General features: G+C 39.8%; 2 protein-coding genes across 5 annotated transcripts in view; both read right to left on the bottom strand.

Annotated features, from left to right (window-relative positions):
- Positions 1-465: 465 nt before the first annotated feature.
- On the bottom strand, positions 466-9,207 carry LOC127365252 (solute carrier family 22 member 4-like). 3 transcript variants are annotated; one of them, XM_051403150.1, is made up of 11 exons: positions 8,671-9,207; positions 6,980-7,201; positions 5,764-5,867; positions 4,879-5,033; positions 4,259-4,430; positions 3,894-4,020; positions 3,724-3,821; positions 3,347-3,561; positions 2,320-2,502; positions 1,884-2,019; positions 466-1,422 (listed from the first exon to the last, which is right to left on the bottom strand). In XM_051403150.1, the coding sequence occupies exons 1-11, from the start codon at positions 8,878-8,880 to the stop codon at positions 1,320-1,322; spliced, it is 1,725 nt and encodes a 574-aa protein (XP_051259110.1). In that variant the 5' UTR covers positions 8,881-9,207; the 3' UTR covers positions 466-1,319. The 3 variants fall into 3 exon arrangements, with proteins under 3 accessions (XP_051259110.1, XP_051259112.1, XP_051259111.1); XM_051403152.1 differs by having other exon boundaries at positions 1,884-1,964; XM_051403151.1 differs by having other exon boundaries at positions 6,980-7,198.
- A 2,574-nt stretch (positions 9,208-11,781) lies between these two features.
- Positions 11,782-17,502, bottom strand: part of znf385b (zinc finger protein 385B) — a 55,117-nt gene continuing 49,396 nt past the window's right edge. Inside the window, exon 12 of one of the 2 annotated variants that reach the window (XM_051403147.1) lies at positions 11,782-17,416. In XM_051403147.1, the coding sequence (XP_051259107.1) occupies positions 17,147-17,416 (270 nt within the window). In that variant the 3' untranslated portion in view covers positions 11,782-17,146. The remainder of the gene's footprint in view (positions 17,417-17,502) is intronic. The other variant, XM_051403148.1, reaches the window with a different exon arrangement.

Below are 17,502 nucleotides of genomic sequence, written 5' to 3'. Positions count from 1 at the left end.
GAGGGAATTTCACAAAATCAGTTTTATTGAGACAGATTGCTTTCGATTGGTTTTGCTGATTGAGCTTATTCAGATTACTTTGAAACACGTTTCAGCTTTTTTGTTTTTGTATGTAATTAATAACCCACTGCTATATATTCAGGTTTTTGTAAAAACTTAAATTTTCCATGCTTTTACTTTGAAAGCCTTGTAACCTCTTTTCCGGTAAAACCCCGTGTGGCTTTATGAACCTGGAGCCGTGTATCCGGGGGCGGGGCCACATTCAGACAGACCCCGCCCCATCCAGTTCAGACCACTGAGGCGTTCATGTGCCCTCAGAAACGGCAAAGTGTGACTGTTCAGGATCAGATTTATGTTCAAATGAAAAAGTCTTTTGAAAACAGAAACTCAAAAACAACAAGGCAAGTCTCATTAGATTAATTAAACATATTAAATAATAATCATTATATTTATTAAGAGATATAAGATATGATCATGTCAGTTAACAGTTTTTAGATAATGAATATAGACATTGGGATTTTTATGTATTAACTTATTTATCACATTAAATATATACACATCCATATGTTTGTCTTCATCATACTATTGAAACCAAAAATACATTCTATACAGTATGTACACAGTTTATATTTCAAATTATTACATTGCTAGGGTAATTTTAATAATATCTGTAGTTGGTTTACATGTACATAAAACATCTTATCTGAAACGAGGGTTGATAGAGAGTCTTATGTTGTACAGATTTTAAAGCCCTCTGAAGCAAATGTTTGATTTGACTAACTGCTGCTACAGGAGCAGAATAAATCTTACGTCTCAGAGTCTGAACAGAATTCACGTTCACCTTAACCCATGTTTATGGTTTCTATTTCTTCCATATTTATGCTGAGATTGATTGTCACATTCATGTCATGTCTATTAACTCAAATGCACCGATGTTTCAATCCGTAAGTGGAAACACAGTGAACTTGATCCATACAACTGCTGTGTGATTTTAAATGTTGTTAAATATATTTCAAGGTTTGACTTTGGCTTTAATGTCATTATTTGAGTCCTTATTGTCAGTGAAGCTTTGCAATAGTTTCTTTTGTTGTCTCATAGTTTGTATTTCCATACAACAGGAGCAGCACTCTGCTATTCATAGGGTGTCAGTAAATGCATCTCTGGAGGCTCTGCAGTCATAGGTGGACACAGAAAACAACACCACCATCCTGACAAAATAAAATACCATTTTAAAATATAACATGTTTTTTTTTTGTTTTTTAGGCAATTTTCATGTTGTCCATAGTTGAGTTTTTTCATTTGTTTGTCCGTCAGGAGTCTTATAGATGAGTTGTGCAGATGACCTCAGGTGCAGTAGTCTGGTCTTTAGCTAATTTCCCATCATCCTTCTCCGGAGACGTAGAGGCCCACGGCCACCTGAACCTTGAAGTCAGATGAGAAGAACTGCATCATTCAGACTGCACTTACACAATTTTATAGCTCATATTGTACATTGTATAAACTGTACCTAGTTCTGTGTTTTTAACACATTTTTTGGAATAAACATGTGGTTCAAATTAGTACATTTTCCTTTCATACAGATTTTAAACATATTATTGCTATAATCAACACAAAACAAATATTTTAGGTTTGTCAGTTGGTTGTTGATACGCTCTTGTCCGATCTATACTTGTTGGTCGATGGGAGGCATGTGTTTTGTTTTTGAGGGTTAAGGTTAGTGTTCGAAAAACCATTGATTCTAAGTAAAAAATAACATTCAAAAGTACCCCCTAACCAGCACACAACATTTTTGGTAGAAAAAACCCAATAAAGCTGCCATCAGTGTCTGATCTCTGTCTGAAAGAGACACACAGACAGCGAGTAATGTGAGTGTGCAGACTGACCGCTGTGTGGGTGCCATCTGCTGGATGGTGTCGGGCAGCGGCTGTCTGAAGGTCTCTGGCAGGAAGACGCAGAGCAGAACGCTGAGCAATGACAGAGAACCCACAATGATCCATGGCAGGAACTGATAAAACACAGCTGGAGACAAAACCGGACCAGATCAGTGAGTTTCCTCTCAAAACCTCACCATATAAACCCACAACTACTTGTATCATTAGGTTCAACTTAGGGCAACTTGAGAAAATATGTTGCTCACAGCTACTACAACTGTTACTGGTGGTACTACAATAAATATTCTGATTCTCTGCAGATAGAAAAAAGTCACAAATTGCACAATTTAATTGTAAACTAAGAACTTCACACAAGAACAAACTGGTTCAAATTAATCATATTTGAGGCGTAAATGTCCACAGTTGGATGTACGAAGTGAAAGATTACCAAACTGCAGCAGGTATGGGGAAACAGAGGACCCCACTCTGGAGAACATGGCACAGGATGACATGGCTGTGTTCCTGATGACTGTGGGAGACAGCTCACCAGTGAACATGTACAACACCCCGGTGCCGGCCAGAACGCCAAATTTACCCAGCAGCACCAGGGTCAGGGTGAGAGCTGCATGGCCTGCAGGGAGGAGAAGGGCTGTGAGTTAGTGATGGGGAAAACGAAGCATTTCTGAAATAGTGATTACCCAATAATACCAGGCATAGGCATGTGCAGTGTGTGTGGGGGGCAGGAGTAGAAGAGGCATTTTGTATATACCGGTTTTGAGGGTGGCGTCTTGATTTGTGTCTTGAAAATTGCAAGGCATAGATACAACCGTGTGTTTCTGTCCTCTAACGTAAGCTGTAATTGTTAGCATGCTTGGCCACCAAGCTTACTACATAATTTACAGTAAGGACCTACAGTTAAAGCTGAAGAGTAACAGCTAACTACATTATTTTGTGGCACTACAGGTTACGTTAGAACTGAAACATCCTCTGTGTGGGAGCCAAGGCGCTCCTGTTTCAGGGTGACGTTATCGCCTCTGTCCAGCTCGTTTCCACTCCAGAAACTCCTGCCAAAGGGATACCTGGGATACCATTTCATTTCCGAAATACATTCAAAGACTAAACATACTAACGATAAAACATACTAACTCTAAGTATGGTTTTCTTTAGTAAGCATCCAAACAGGGTCAGAACACGGCCCTGCCAATGGTTTCACATTATTCTGCTAATCAAGGTGCCAAGATATGCAGCAATGTGCCTACAAAGACTGTGAGCTAGTTTACATGTAAACAATGCTGGATTTAAAGCGGGTAAAGTGTGTGTAGGATTTTGTGGCATCTAGCAGTGAGGTTGCAACCTACTGAATACCCCACCTCACCCTCCCCTGCCAAGTGCAGAAAGAAAGAAAGAAAGAAAGAAAGAAAGAAAGAAAGAAAGAAAGCAGTAGAGCTCAGATAGTTTGTGCTGGTCTTACTCACTGTGCAGAGTGATCTGAATGAGGAGCAGAGCTAGCGCCCCCAGCAGGGTGAAACTGATAAAGGACAGGCGGCGAGGAAGATAGCATGCCGCCAGCCAGCTGGCAGTGTACCCTGGGAGTTCAACAACCGTCACCAGGAAGTAGTTTAGGAAGGGGTTGCCATAGAGACTAGACATGTTGAATGATAGTCCAAAGTAGCTTACACTCATAGAAAACCTGAAAAAAAGAAGAGAGCAAGCTAGTTGTTGAGATGCTGTATCTTGATGTGGATGGACAAACTAATGGATCATGCTCTTGGCAGTAAAAAAAAAAAAAAAAACTAGAAAAGTTCCTGAATACCAGAGAAAATTCTTGCAGTGTGAAATTATTTGAACTCACCAGATGAGCCACAGCATAAGTGTCATATTTCGAATGTTTGTGGTCTTCAGCAGGTCCAGGAAGCTGAGGGACTCAGCTGGTAGACTCTCTTTTTCAACCTATGGAGAGACAGAAACTTCAGTACACTGTCCTTTAGTGTGTGGAACAAGGCTGAGGTTAGAGGTTCTTACTTTGGCTGAGACAAAAATTAAATGTGGAGCTTCCACTCGATTCTCCAGAGCTGCTGACCTCAGCAGGAGTTCTGCTTCCTGCAAACGGCCACGAGACACCAACCAACGAGGAGACTCTGGAACCAGCCTGCAGACAGACAGACAAACAAAACTATACTAAACTAAACAAATCAGCTGAAAATGTTTGGTTGAAGACCTGGTTCATCTATCTCTGAATTAGACTCTTTCACAGTCATGTTTTCACAGTTTTCTAACTCTAACCCTGACATATTTCATTCTTTCACCTTTTATCTGCAATATAATTAATCAAGTAGTAAGTACACAAGCTACAGATATATCTTGATAGTGTACTGAGATCATCTTACCACCAGAGGGGGATACAGGCTATGCCTGGCACGGCCATGAGCAGTGACAGATGTCTCCAGTTCCTGACCAGGTAGGCAGTGCCAGGCAGCAGCATCATACTGAACACGTAGACAAAAGGCAGCCACAGGTTGGTGAAGAAAACTCTGGTCGAACCAATCAGGACCTCTGAACCTGTTCAGGAAACACTGTGTTTAAAAAACTTAGGATTTAGGGCTTTACTAATGTAACTTTTTATACCAGGGGCCCTGAAAAACAAAAAGTCTCATCTAAATAGTTTACAGTCCTGTCTTGACTTTAAGAGCAGGTGGGGAAAATAGTTTTGCCAGGATTAAGTCTTAAACAAACACAGGAGGTAAAACAATTTTGATCAGACTTAGAAGTTTTTGTCAGGGCCTCCATAGATTTGCAAAAAATACCAAAAGTAACTGTGTTTTCACTTTTGTTGTAAAGATATTTTGTTGGTTGAAAGCACATAGAGAAGATGATAAAATTTCAAATGTGTCTCATCGATATAGACATGCTTATTCTGTCCTCTAATGAGACTTAACACTAGAGCACACAACCAGTGGCGATGAGGATAAAAATCGGTCACAGTATCATGAAAATGAAAAACCCATACCGAGTACAAACACAACTATGTAGCTGGCGAGCTGACCCAGGCCCATCATGAAGAAGAGCACGGTGAAGACGGGCCAGGACGGAGCGAAGGCCACAGCGCAGCTGAAGATGCTAATCATGGCGATGGCACTGAACAGTACAGGCTTCCTGCCAAACCTGGAGTACAAATACAACGAAGTGGTGTCAGCCATAACAGCAACATACTGTATATAGACCTCTATTCAGATATTCATCTCAAAGAAGAGAGTCACTGAAGTAGTAAGATATAATATAGAACTTTTTCACAGCACATTTTAACATTGTGATGTACTATTGTAGGGGGAACACAGGTGTTTCCAATGATACTACTGTAACACTTCAATTAAAGCAGGATCCCAATTAGAGGCAAGTCCCCTTTACTAGCCTGGTGCGGCTACATGTTTTGACAGATAAGCGCAGGTCTCAATTAGATGCGTGATGTGGATTTTATAGCCTCAATAAACCTCTTAAAACCTGCCCGGGTTGCCTGCTTGAGCCCTGAAGCTTATTCCATCTATGGGGAGCATAAAATGTGAAAGCAGTTCTTCTTAATTCTGTGTGCATAAATGGGATTTACTCCTGTGAATGTGTGCGGTATTCCATATTTCTGAATCTTAAAAGTGATGATTAATAAATGACAAGTTAATAAGAGTGACTTTGTTACATAAAAACAAGACGCTGTTGTTCCCTTCGAGTGCTAAGAGATGTTCCTTCTTGTAGACGATGCAATGATGGGCTTTGGTCAGTGCTTGGTTAGCTGACAGCTAACTACCAGACATACTTTGGCAGAACACTCTACCTCCGCTGACTCCGTAGCAACTGAGAAGAGCGGCTATGGGAAACAGTTTGAACTAAAACTTAAAACTACCTGTCAGAGATCTGTCCAGAGACCAAGCATCCGCACAGTCCTCCCAGAAAGTAGACGAAAGAGGTCAGAGGCTGTTTCCACTGGTCACTGCACACCAGGTTAAACTGGAAGACATGGGACATACATGTATGAGAATTCTGGAGCAGACATAACAATATAAACTGGAATAAAACAGCAGATAGTGGTATAAATTACACATAGGAATGCAATGTGGAATAATACAGTAAATGTTAAACAGGCATTGAAAAATATATAAGCTGGAAAAAGACCCAAAAGAACAGTTCCCCTGGTCACCATCAGTTTGGCCATTCCTTTGACCTGAGCTTCATTTTTCTTTTCATCTACTAGTGACTATTCTGAGTTTATTTGTCCTGAGTCTTTCTTCATCTCAGTCCTCTGTCCAACTTTTTGAAATCCTGTTTCCTGTTTGAGCTAACTAGTTCTTCCTCTGTCCACCAACATCCAGCTCCTCCAAGCCCAGTTCCAGTGTAGCCCTGTCCTTCAGGATCCACCTCCTCTGAGCCCTGTCAAACTCCTTTGACCCTGGTCTTCCAGTGTACAGATTCTGGTCCATATCTGTAGAAATTGTTCTCCAGTGCCCTGCTCTTCCTCCAGTGGTCATCTCTTAATAGCCAGTTCCTCCAGTCCATCTCCTTTTCCTCCCTTTTTTCTAGATATTCCAAGAGCTGTCTAACCACAAACCACAATTTGGATGAAAAACCACCATCAAAAACCTTTGTATTTGCAAGAAAACATAATCTGACTAAAAGTTCCAGCCAGATTAATTTAATATTTTTAAGTGCTTTCATGTATGTGTATGTCAGTACCAGTTATTCAATTACTGAGATGATTATTTGGTCCTTTACTATAATACTTTACTGAGCAATGCAGAACACATACTTTCTCTTCTTAGAACCACAATAGAACTCATCATTCAGTTAAAAACATGTTTAGTCACTGCAGCTGTTGTGCAGCAGTAGTTGTATTGTATTACATCACAGAGATAGCTGACATATGCAGACCAGGAGACCCAAGTCCAGTCATTTCCAGTTCCTCAGGCAGGGGTCACGACCCCTCAATGTTTTACAAAACAGAAGCTGTCCTGACAAGTCTGGATCTTTATTTAACATGCTAGAGTCTAAACAGTAACGTACAGTAGACAAGGGTGGGGGTTACTGATAGAATCATTGACACAATAACAGCAGGAGCTCAGTACCTCACTGACTACAGTAGACTCGTAGTACTCAGTACTGTAGGTCCATCCATCTCTACAGCCCTCCTGCTTCAGACTGGAGAGGAGGGTCTCTGGACTTGATCCCAGTGCAGACAGGTTGAGGACCAGCTCCAGGCTGGGTCTGGTTCCAAGTGCAGACAGGTTCTGAACCAGGGCCAGCTCATACCGGCTACAACTGCTCGTCTCCGGACGCCCGGCCACCTGCTGAGCAGGAAACATTATCATTATCAATCATTATTTCCAACTTGTGCTGCAACAACATTCTGGGGAGGCAGACTGCTCCTAAGCAGACCAGTTCAGACTAGACCAGTTGTGACCTGCACAAGGATCACAGTCTGGATCCAGTCCAAAGCTATACAATAAATTATAAGCTGACTGCATGTCCAAGTATTTGTTTAGCTAGCATACAACACTTCGACTGTATTTTCACTGTAGTCCTATACAGTACATTTACTCATGTACTGTACTGAAGTACAGTTTTTTTAGGTACTACTTTCTTTACTCTTTTCTTGAAGATGAATATTTTTCATCCAAAACACATGATCAATGTATAAAATATGATACATTTTTATAGATTACCCATCAGTATATAAAGTAGTAAATTAGATCAACCGTTACCAACTACATTAAAAGGCTTCTCAGTATTTATACATCAGTACTGATCACAAAATATTTTAACAACCAATATAATAAATATTATATAATATAAAGTAATAATATAAAGTAAATGTTCCTGATAATACAAGAAAAATCTACTTGTAATGGACTATTTTTAATTGACTAAAAGAGCTGAATACCCCTTTTACCACCTATAACTTTAATGTTGACGACAGTTTTCATTGCCACAGCACATGAGTAAACATGTGGATAAGATAAGACTTAATTGATTAATTGATAAATAAACCACATTATGCACTAGAGGAAGTGACCCTTGTCTCAGATTCAGTTTTCAGACTGAGGCTCTGTAACTGAAAATGGAAATCAAAAGTTAAACTGCAGCTGCAAACAGTAAGGGAGTCCTTTATCAAATACAATTTAGCAACAGCATTGTTTGGAGATGCATGCAGGCATTAACTTTCATAGATTATTCAGTCACATTATATTGATACAGGTCTATAAGGAAGTGAGTGACTATTCAAATGATCTCTAAAATAAAAGATTTCCTATCAGCATTGTATTTTGCTATCACAGTTATATTATATAATTCTACCATTTTTTACATGCAATCTTATTCAATTAATTTACCATAGTGAAGGACTGGAATACTGTTTATTGTTTAATTAAAAGATTAAGTTTTGTTAAAACCAAAACAATGAAATGAAATGGTCTGATGAGCTGAGGGCAACTGCAAAGCTGGGTGGAAATTCTCTGTGGGCTCATCATCACTAGGGACCTCTTTCACATACAAGTAGTCATGCCGTAGACAGAAATATCTGATAGAGGCATCGGATCAGAGCACACTTATGTGTCTTGTATTTGATGTATTTTACAGGACATGTTGGTTAATTTTTAAAAGTTACTTCAAAGACTTTTGGTAGAAAAAGATTTTGATCGCAATAAAAGTAATGAATTAATTGTTAAATACAGATGACTTACTTTACAGATGATTTAACTTAATTGATTACTGTGAGCTTGAATACATTCTGGAGGGTTCAGTTCTGACTGGTTCTGACCTGTACTGGGATGCTCGCCTGGATCCAGTCCTGGCTCAGGTTGCTGTGGGCAGGGATGTGGCAGTGGTGGGGGGGGCTAGCCAGCAGGAAGATGACGGACAGGATGTTGTATCCACATGGAACGCTGGTGAGACAGAGCAGGAAGAAGACCCTCCTCTGGAACGGGCCCCAGGTCCCCAGGAATGACACTGACTCCTCGTAGTCCTGCATTTTATTGGACTCCACTTATACTTATTCTATTCGACTCTATTAATTATAACTTTAATTCATTAAGTGCTGTTATAACCACCTGAGCAACTATCTATACTACCTATACTACTACTAAAAATATCACTGCTCTGCCACAATAATATTATTACAATAGATGTAAAAACTACCAATACATAGGAAATGGTAGAACAATACGTACAAATACCTTCTGTTACTACAAGCACAAGAACTACAAATACAATTATCCCACCTATACGAGTACAATAAGTACAAATATGCTGTTTAATAGTAAGTATTAAATAATGTTAATACTCCTGCTGCAGCAGTGACAGCTTCTCTCTGCAGGGTCTCTCTGGGGCTTCACACCTCCTTTATCCCAGGCAAGACAAAAGAACTCCACCTCTCATCCTCCTCCTCTCAAAAGTCTGTGCTCATATTGCAACTACTTCACTTGTTGCAACTCCTCATGCTGTCTACTTCTTATCCGAAATAGACATAGAGAGAGCAGAAAGAGAGGGAAGAACATTGTTTCCCTTTTTAAAAGGTAAATGTGACTATTATTGGGACTCAGCGAAGCAAAATGTCCTGTTGAGGTTAGAGATTAAACCAAAGATCTGAAGACATACAGTTTGATTTGATTATTTTATTTTAAACGCATTTCATGTTTTTTTTTAATATTTGATTGTGAGATGTTTGAACACATGCATCAAATGTGAAGTTCTTCTTCATATGTGATAAATTCATATAATATCAGCATATGTGAGTTTTTATATGTGATCTTTCCCTCTTGGGGGAATTCACACAACCTTACTTAATCACTTAATTTACATACATATCATCATCGGGAGTCCCATCTGTTAAACTGAATTTTGCATATGACACAGTGGTCAGCAGCCTCATCCAGGAAGGTGACGAGTCTGCATACAGATGGGAGGTTGAACCAGGGGCATATATAGGATTTGAGGACATTAGGGCCCCACTTACATTTTAGATTTAAAGTGCACCTATTTTCAACATGTCAATATATACTGTATATAGACATCCATACTATAAGTAATCATCCAATCTATGTATATCCATTCCATATTTAATATTTTGCCCCATTTGTTCTGTTTACAACTTACAGATCACTTGACTTTTTTATCTATGTTGTTGGATCAGATGAAATATGACCCTGTGGTAGAAGAATGTTTGAGATGGTTGGGTCAGGTTGGGTTAGTGACTTTTATGGTAGGAGGAAGAAACTGGAGACATTGCAACATTGTCAGACCAAAGGACATTGGTGCCTATTGGTTCACCAATGAGTTATAGTTATTGTTCTTATGTATACTGGATGGTATATAAGGTAGATCATTCTGAAAGTTTGGAAGAGAGCATCCATGCTGAGGTATTATCCCCATGCTGCATGTACTATCATTTTTAGATTTGGAGAAAGAAACATTGCCTTATATAAGATGCCTTGTCAGCCTTTAACTGGTCTTATCATTCATTGCCACAGAGCAGGAGACCCAGTATAGCATGCAGTAAATGATCAAACCAGTCAAAAGCTTCCAGTTCAGTCCAGCTTTCTCTCTGTCTCTCTGCCTGTTCTATGACCTCAGCGGTACCAGTTTGTTCAGCTTCAACTATGACTAAGGGTTTTTCTTCAGGTGACCTTGAAGCTGTGCACAAAGACTTGGTGGTATGCCAAAATTAAAAACTCACTTCGAGTTTCTCGGAGCTCACAGCTTAAATAAACATTCAGTCTGATGTCTGATATCCAGAAATGACATCAAGACCAAAACCAACAACAACAAAAGACCACACTTGCCAGATATACCAGAAACAGTCTGCAGATTCAGAATAACTAGAAGAAGGAGGAGCATTGAAAGCGCGCAGTTTCCCATCAGGGCTCACTGTGTTATCCTTTCAAGGCCATGTGTGCAACATGTTTTCAACATGTCGCTGTAGTTTAGTCAAGAAGCTACTGTGTTGATCCTGAATATGTCAGGGAGTGAACTCTTTCTTTTGAGGAGGATAAGGTCAGAAATTGTGGTTTCTGTAGCTGGTTGGATGTTTCATTTCAATTTCTGGAGCTCTTCAACCTTCTATACTGTCCACCTGTTTGTAGCTCAAACACCTTAACAGCCTGGACACACCATGTGAGCAGAGGATGTGCACCATACAGCTGCTTGTTTTTTATAGTTAACAGGTTAGAGAAGGAGTTCTCAATCTTTTGTAACTTAAGGCTTCTGGTTCTGGTCAAAGTACCACCTTACCAAATAAATGACAAAAACTACAATTACCACTCTGCAGTTGAATGAAGTTTACTTCCATGTCTGCCCACGCTCATATAATATATGTGGTGAAGAGTTTGAAGAAATCGAAGAAAAGGTATAAGGAGTACTTTTTGGCTAAATGGAAGTTGGCAACAGTGGCAAAACATGCTTGTCTCTACTTTCAAACATAACTGTATAACTGTATTTGGTATTTGATTTATGTAAAGTCTTGATCGCATCTAGAAATAAACATATCTAGCTTTGTAAATAACCAAAAAACTAAACAAGTTTTAATTTTAATCTAACCATTTAGCAGTACCATCGCCTCACTAGATGGCGCTCTGAACCCCAACAGTGGGCCACGTGCCTACAAACATGGGCCTCCATGTTGATGTGGGTTGAGTGCCCTCTTGCGGACATGCGAAGAGAGTTGTTCGTTGTTATAGTAACACAGGAAGCTTTGGAAGTCAAAACTAAGGGACGAGTCTCCGCAACAGTAAATGTCAAGGTATTTAATGTATTCTTGTTTGATCTGATCCTGAAGTATACAAGACAGAGTAAGTCCTGATCAGATCATCAATCAATCAGTAAAAAAGTCCAATCAGCTAATTTATTTATTTATAAAGAATACATGACTGATGTAGGATGTTCAGCAGTTTTTTAATGAAAACAAATAAAACAAAGTTACAGAAATAAAATGATAAGGAGAGAAATGTTACATCATCTCAACCTGACAAGTTCATCATCATCATCATCATCATCATCATCATATAAAACAAGCTCAGAGAATAAATACTGTACATGAAGAAGTGGATGGAGGTTCTCTGAAGCAGTAAGTGTTGCTTGTTAACATGTCTGAAGGAAGATTGAACACTACTGTTCTCAGCTGAAATCGAAAGGAAGTATCTGTGTTTCACCAACATCTAGACAATCCAATTTAAGTAATCCACCTGTCTCCATTCAAGATCATCTGTGAAAGGTCTGAATGATGAAGATTATTAGAGATTATTATTATTATTAGTTGAACTGATTAAATCTCAGCTTCCCTTTTGTGCAGAGTCTCAGGAAGCTGAATCGAATGTGTTTGATTGAGTTTGAAAAAAGTTTGATCAAATTCAAATTTAACAGCACAAATAACTTTCCAACTAAACTAAATTCTGTTTGCTGCAGGTAACTCGAATGTATCAGATGTGTTAAAAACAATGACTTTCTGGTTCAGAGTGGAGCCCTGTGTGCAACAGTTTGGGTCAACTGATTGTTAACACTTTAATTATTCACTGTTTGCTTTCCCTCTGTACGGAGCCCCTAAAGTTCCAAGAGGTGATATTTTATTATTATTTAAATAATTATATTATCATTTTATCTTATGTGCACAAGTTATTATCTTGCAGGCACTAGATAAAAAAATGTAGGGACTCTGTACGTCAGGGTAAATGGAAAATTACCTTTTATTTTGGAAGCAAAATGATAAAATCAGATGGAAGAGGTTAAATCCAAGTGCAGAGAGAGCACACATGTGCGCACACACATACACTCACTCTCACACACTCCCAATCTCAGTTTTCAATGAAAACATTACGAGGGTTTGAACATAAATGACAAGTTTGTATCATGTCAACTAGAAACATCAATTTTAACATCCCTGTTTGTTTCATTCCAGTATTGCAACTCAGCCTCAGTATCAAGACTTAGACTAGAATCAAGACTCTCAGGCCTCAGTATTGCTGATAAGGAAGCGAAGAGAATAGAAAAGCAGCAGCTGATCTGTACATTATTGCATCATGATGACATCATCAGACAGAGGAGGAAGTTCAGTTGAACAGCTTAGAGCTTCGTTTTCAACAAGATGCTGGCAAACAGCCTTAGTGAAGGTTTATCAGCATCATCAACATGGATTTGACACTTCATTTTACAGTTGCATGTTGATGAGAGTTAGAGTTACTGCACCATGAGACCAAATACTGCATAGATAAACACACACACACACACACACACACACACACACACACACACACACACACACACACACACACACACACACACACACACACACATAATGTCCTTAAACCTGTTTGTTCATTATTGGAAGACTGAGATGCTTCAAGTTATTCAGGAGGAGGCAGGAAGACCATTTGAAACCATAGAAAATAACCGCCAGTATAAAAACTCACTTTCACTATTTAACGACGCAGAAATCAGTATTTCTGCTTGTAGTATTAACATTTCAGATTTTACTTATCTAGTCTTTAAAATCTGGTCCACATAGTTTTCCTTAATGTGTTTTAAGGCAAGAGCCTTTCCACGGACATGGCTTTGGTGTGACGTTCTTCAACACTCATTTCTGAAACGGTGAAACTGTAAGTGAAACAGTTTCAATCTCAGAATATTTACATGGAGTCTTTTGCAGTAAGAAATACTAAATATTTTATTGCTGATTATTGCTTGAATATTAATTAACTTAACTTAACTTTTGGGCACCCCATCTGTAAATGTTTTGTACACAGATTGTAAGACAAATCAATTAATGTGAGTTCTAAAAATGTCTTTGTCCTGTATCTTACAAAGGCTTATAAATATGTTTTTGTATTTATAAAAATGCTGTAGAATAGCTTACATTTATTTCTAGATTATTTTAAGTCAACAAAATGAGCCAAAAAAGTACTTTCCCGTTTTCCATTTTTTGCCAATTAATCATTTTAGGAGTTACTGATCACTGTAATTGTTTCTGTAGTCCTTACAGGCTGTAAATTAAATGTGAACCTCTCATTTAAGTCCAACCCAGCCAATAAGACTGAAGACCCATTCAACACTCATTGCTTCATTACCTCATATTGTAAATAATTGATCACAGATTGGAAGAAGGGACGCTAGATAAAGAGACAAAGCTTTAAACAAAAGCTATCAGAATCTGGAGATAAACAGACTGAGTGCAGCCCTGTTACATCACCATGGGGGAGGAGGTTTTTCACCTCGTCTTTAACTTTGAGTGAAGTTTTCTATGGTTTCTCCTGGTTCTGGGAAGCCATTTTCACAACTGTCAAACAACCACCTGATCGTTTTTATTTTTTTTTACGTGGAGGACGTCTGTCAGCTTGTTGAAAACACCAGACCAACCATCGACTGTGCAGCCAGTGCCCCATGGAGGCAGCGGTGTTCATTGCAACCACAATATAAAAGTGATGGACAGACAAAGCAATATACTGAAAATAATTCCAACTCAAAGGTCCACTTATGAGCTCTGTTCAGAGAATTCAACCACTTCTCATACGCTTCTTGAATAAACAATAAAGATAACATCAGCTTTCTGCAAACGCCAAACTAATATCATTGACAGCATTAAGCCTTTAGGCGTTTGGGCGCGTTGCGTACACATGCAGCAGCTCCTCTCTCTCCCGGCAGATCGGTATTTTTAATTTACCTAATATTTATTATTTCCTATTATTTTGTATATTGTCTGTTTGCACCGTGGGTCCGAGAGGACTGAAATTTCATCTGTGCTGTATGTCGTGCATGTATAGCATATTGGACAATAAAGCTGACTTTGACTTTGACTTTGATTAACCGGGAAGAGGTCAAAGGTCATGGTCCCGGAGTCAGTGGATGGCCTGAGAGAGATCATACCCGATGTCAGAGACCATCTTTGAAGAGAGACAGGGCTTACCATATACAGCTCCACACTCCGGTCATGTGATGATGCCTGAGCCATCTCCATTCAGATGTAACTGAAAGCTCAGAATTAAGCCAGTAGGTGGATGGTTGAGTTGAGATTATTCTGCCACATATAATTGTTTTGTCATTCTTAGAGCCTTAGTAGTGGTGGAGTAAGAAATGTTTATCCTGACGGTGGCACTAGAGGAAAGGTAATGGGGTCTTATCTAAAGGGGTCATTCAAATCCGGACAGGAGGACCAATATGTTGGATGGATGGACACATCGTGCGGTTGTTTGAGAGTCATGAAAAAGCTTTGGGTAAATATTTACAACATACAGTGTAAAATAAATTATTATAGCACAGAAAAAGCAACCAGACAAATGTTAATATCTTCTTTTGCTCATGGAAAGTGAATAAGCTTATTTAAGGAAAAGGTTCCTTTGCTGTTGCAGGTTGTGAAAAGTTCCTCTGACTCTCTCCGATAAAAGTTTCAGTGACAATAAAAGTTCTGCTCAGATGCTTTAAAATCCTAAAAGTTCTCATCAAACTCAGTGACAGAAGGATGGTTGACCCAAACAAAACCGACAGACTGAGTTCACGCCAGGCAACAGTCAGGACGAAAGGCCTTTTTCACTGTAAAACCAGGAAATAGCCTGGTCCAGAGTACAGAGTGAGTCTGTAACATGCCGGCAGTGGAGACGACAAAGGGTACAGGCAGGAGTGTGGACATCAGATGTAAGGAGGAGGAGTTCATGTACTCGTACTTCAGTTCAAACTCTGGTTCCGAACATACAGCAGGAGGTCGACAATGAGAAACAAACCGTCCTGAATTGATGTGACTTTCTGTTAAGGCTTACTGGGGTTTTGCTGAGTTTTCCCAAAAGTAGCAGACCTGTTAAAACTGTTAACATTTTCATCTTGCCATAAATCTAAAAGAGAAAATTGAGCTTTTTTAGGTTCCCATTGCTGCGGGACAGTTAAAACTATGTTTCCATTAAAGGATAATTCCACTTTATTCCAACTTGGTAGTTGAATTCCCCATTTTTATTAACCTTGGAATTCTTTTTAACTCTCTCTTTTTAACTTAGAAAACCCTCCAAAATGTTTCCTTGGCAGGTGAAACACTTCAGGGGTGTGTGAGGTTGTGCTGGGACAGTTTAGACCTTGGTATTTCTTTAATCCTGGCCATGACTTCAGTAGGAACCAATGGGTTTGGTGTTGAGACACACAGCTGCTGTATGTTAGGAACGAGTCGAACATGAGCGCAGGGACGTCTGAAAGAGGACACCTGTGGTGCCACAGTCCAGTGCTGACATGAAGACATCTGCAGTCGTATTTGTTCATGATGGAGGATGTCTGCTGAGTTTTCTGACATCAGGTTTGTGCTGGTTAGTTCCTCCAGCAGGAGGAAAAAGAGCTTCTGTGTTCAGGGGAGATTTGTTTAGGCAGGACCAACCCCCTCCAAACTCTGAGGACTCGACCTGAGCGGGGCTCTGAGTCCAGACTTTCTTGTAAACCTTTGTGTCTGTTCTCAACACAAGCTGCATCAAAATGCAGCAGATTTCTGGCACCAGTGTGTCTTCTTAACCAGGAGCAGGTTCGAGTATTATTGAGACCTTTTCAGATTCTGGTTCCTCATGAATCCTGGTTCTGATTATTGTTATTTCAATCAAACAAAAATATATTAAAAACCAAACTCGACATTTATTTTCAGTAGATTCAGGCTGCCACAAAGAATCATTTGTCATAAATGTCAAGGTACTTTAGGGTTCTTTTTGGTAAGAAGATCAAGGAAAGAAACTTATTTTTCCTCAAGTTGAATGTTTTGAATCAGCTGAATCTGGAACATCAAAATGACAAATGGGGACGACAAAAAAGCTGCATACTGGTTTTTTTGGACCTCTTATTGCTTTCTACAAATTGTGGGTCGATTCTGTACATTTCCCAGGATTTTTCCATAACCAGATATCTATGACTGCATTTAAAAAATCCAGGATTTGTGGGAACCTTTCAGTCTCTCTCCTGTTCACCTTCGGGTCTGTGGATTATTTAAAGCAGCGAGTCCATTTCTGGTTCGGATAACATCATCAAAGCTTTCTGTCAGGTCAGCTGTGAATTTTCGGACCCGAGAAGGAGAAGAAATCGTCTGATCCAGACAAAAGGACCAGGAGGTTCTGTCCTCTCATGTCTCCTTTCGAAGCCTCAGTCAGATGAGAAGGTTGCAGGTTTGAATCCCTGCAGCCATGATGGCAGAGCTGCTGTCTCTACTGGACTCTTCTGCCTCTGTGGCCCCAAAAAACTGGAGGTCAGAGGTCAAAGGTCACCAGTTCGACTCCACACAGCCAACACTGCCATCATCAGTAAGGTGTGAAGAGAATCGATCCTTGGCTCGTTCTGATTGGTCCAGGAGCTGGACGCAGGAAGGAGGCTGTGAAGAGGGACGAGGTGGTTGGAGGGCGATGATGGAGAGAGATGGCAGGGGTGAGGGGAGAGGAGGTGGTAGTGAGGAGGGGGGTAGAGGCGAGAGAGGAGGGAGGGAGTGAGATGGTGGAGGTGAGGGAGGAGGGCGGAGGAGCAAACGGAGTGGAGAGGAAGGAGGGAGAGAGGGAGGGCTTCACCAACTCCTTCTGACGGGAAGAGGAGAGGAGAGGAGAGGAGAGGAGAAGAGAAGATGAATAAACACAAAAGTAAATAAATGTATTAATTAATCAAT

The sequence above is a fragment of the Dicentrarchus labrax genome, unplaced genomic scaffold (assembly GCF_905237075.1).
Source record: "Dicentrarchus labrax unplaced genomic scaffold, dlabrax2021, whole genome shotgun sequence".
In the NCBI taxonomy this organism is placed as follows: Eukaryota; Metazoa; Chordata; class Actinopteri; family Moronidae; genus Dicentrarchus; species Dicentrarchus labrax.
The sequence above is the reverse complement of the archived record's forward strand: the minus strand, read 5'-3'. Positions and strand labels throughout refer to the sequence as shown.

Bases quoted from the DNA above. Each gene is read 5' to 3' on its own strand.
- LOC127365252 (XM_051403150.1), bottom strand. From the start codon at position 8,880: ATGCAGGACTACGAGGAGTCAGTGTCATTCCTGGGGACCTGGGGCCCG. The intron at 5,034-5,763 runs GTAGTTTTAAGT...TTTGTACTCCAG, and splicing joins TCTGGACAGATCTCTGACAG to GTTTGGCAGGAAGCCTGTAC. The intron at 4,431-4,878 runs GTATGGGTTTTT...TTTCCTGAACAG, and splicing joins CATAGTTGTGTTTGTACTCG to GTTCAGAGGTCCTGATTGGT.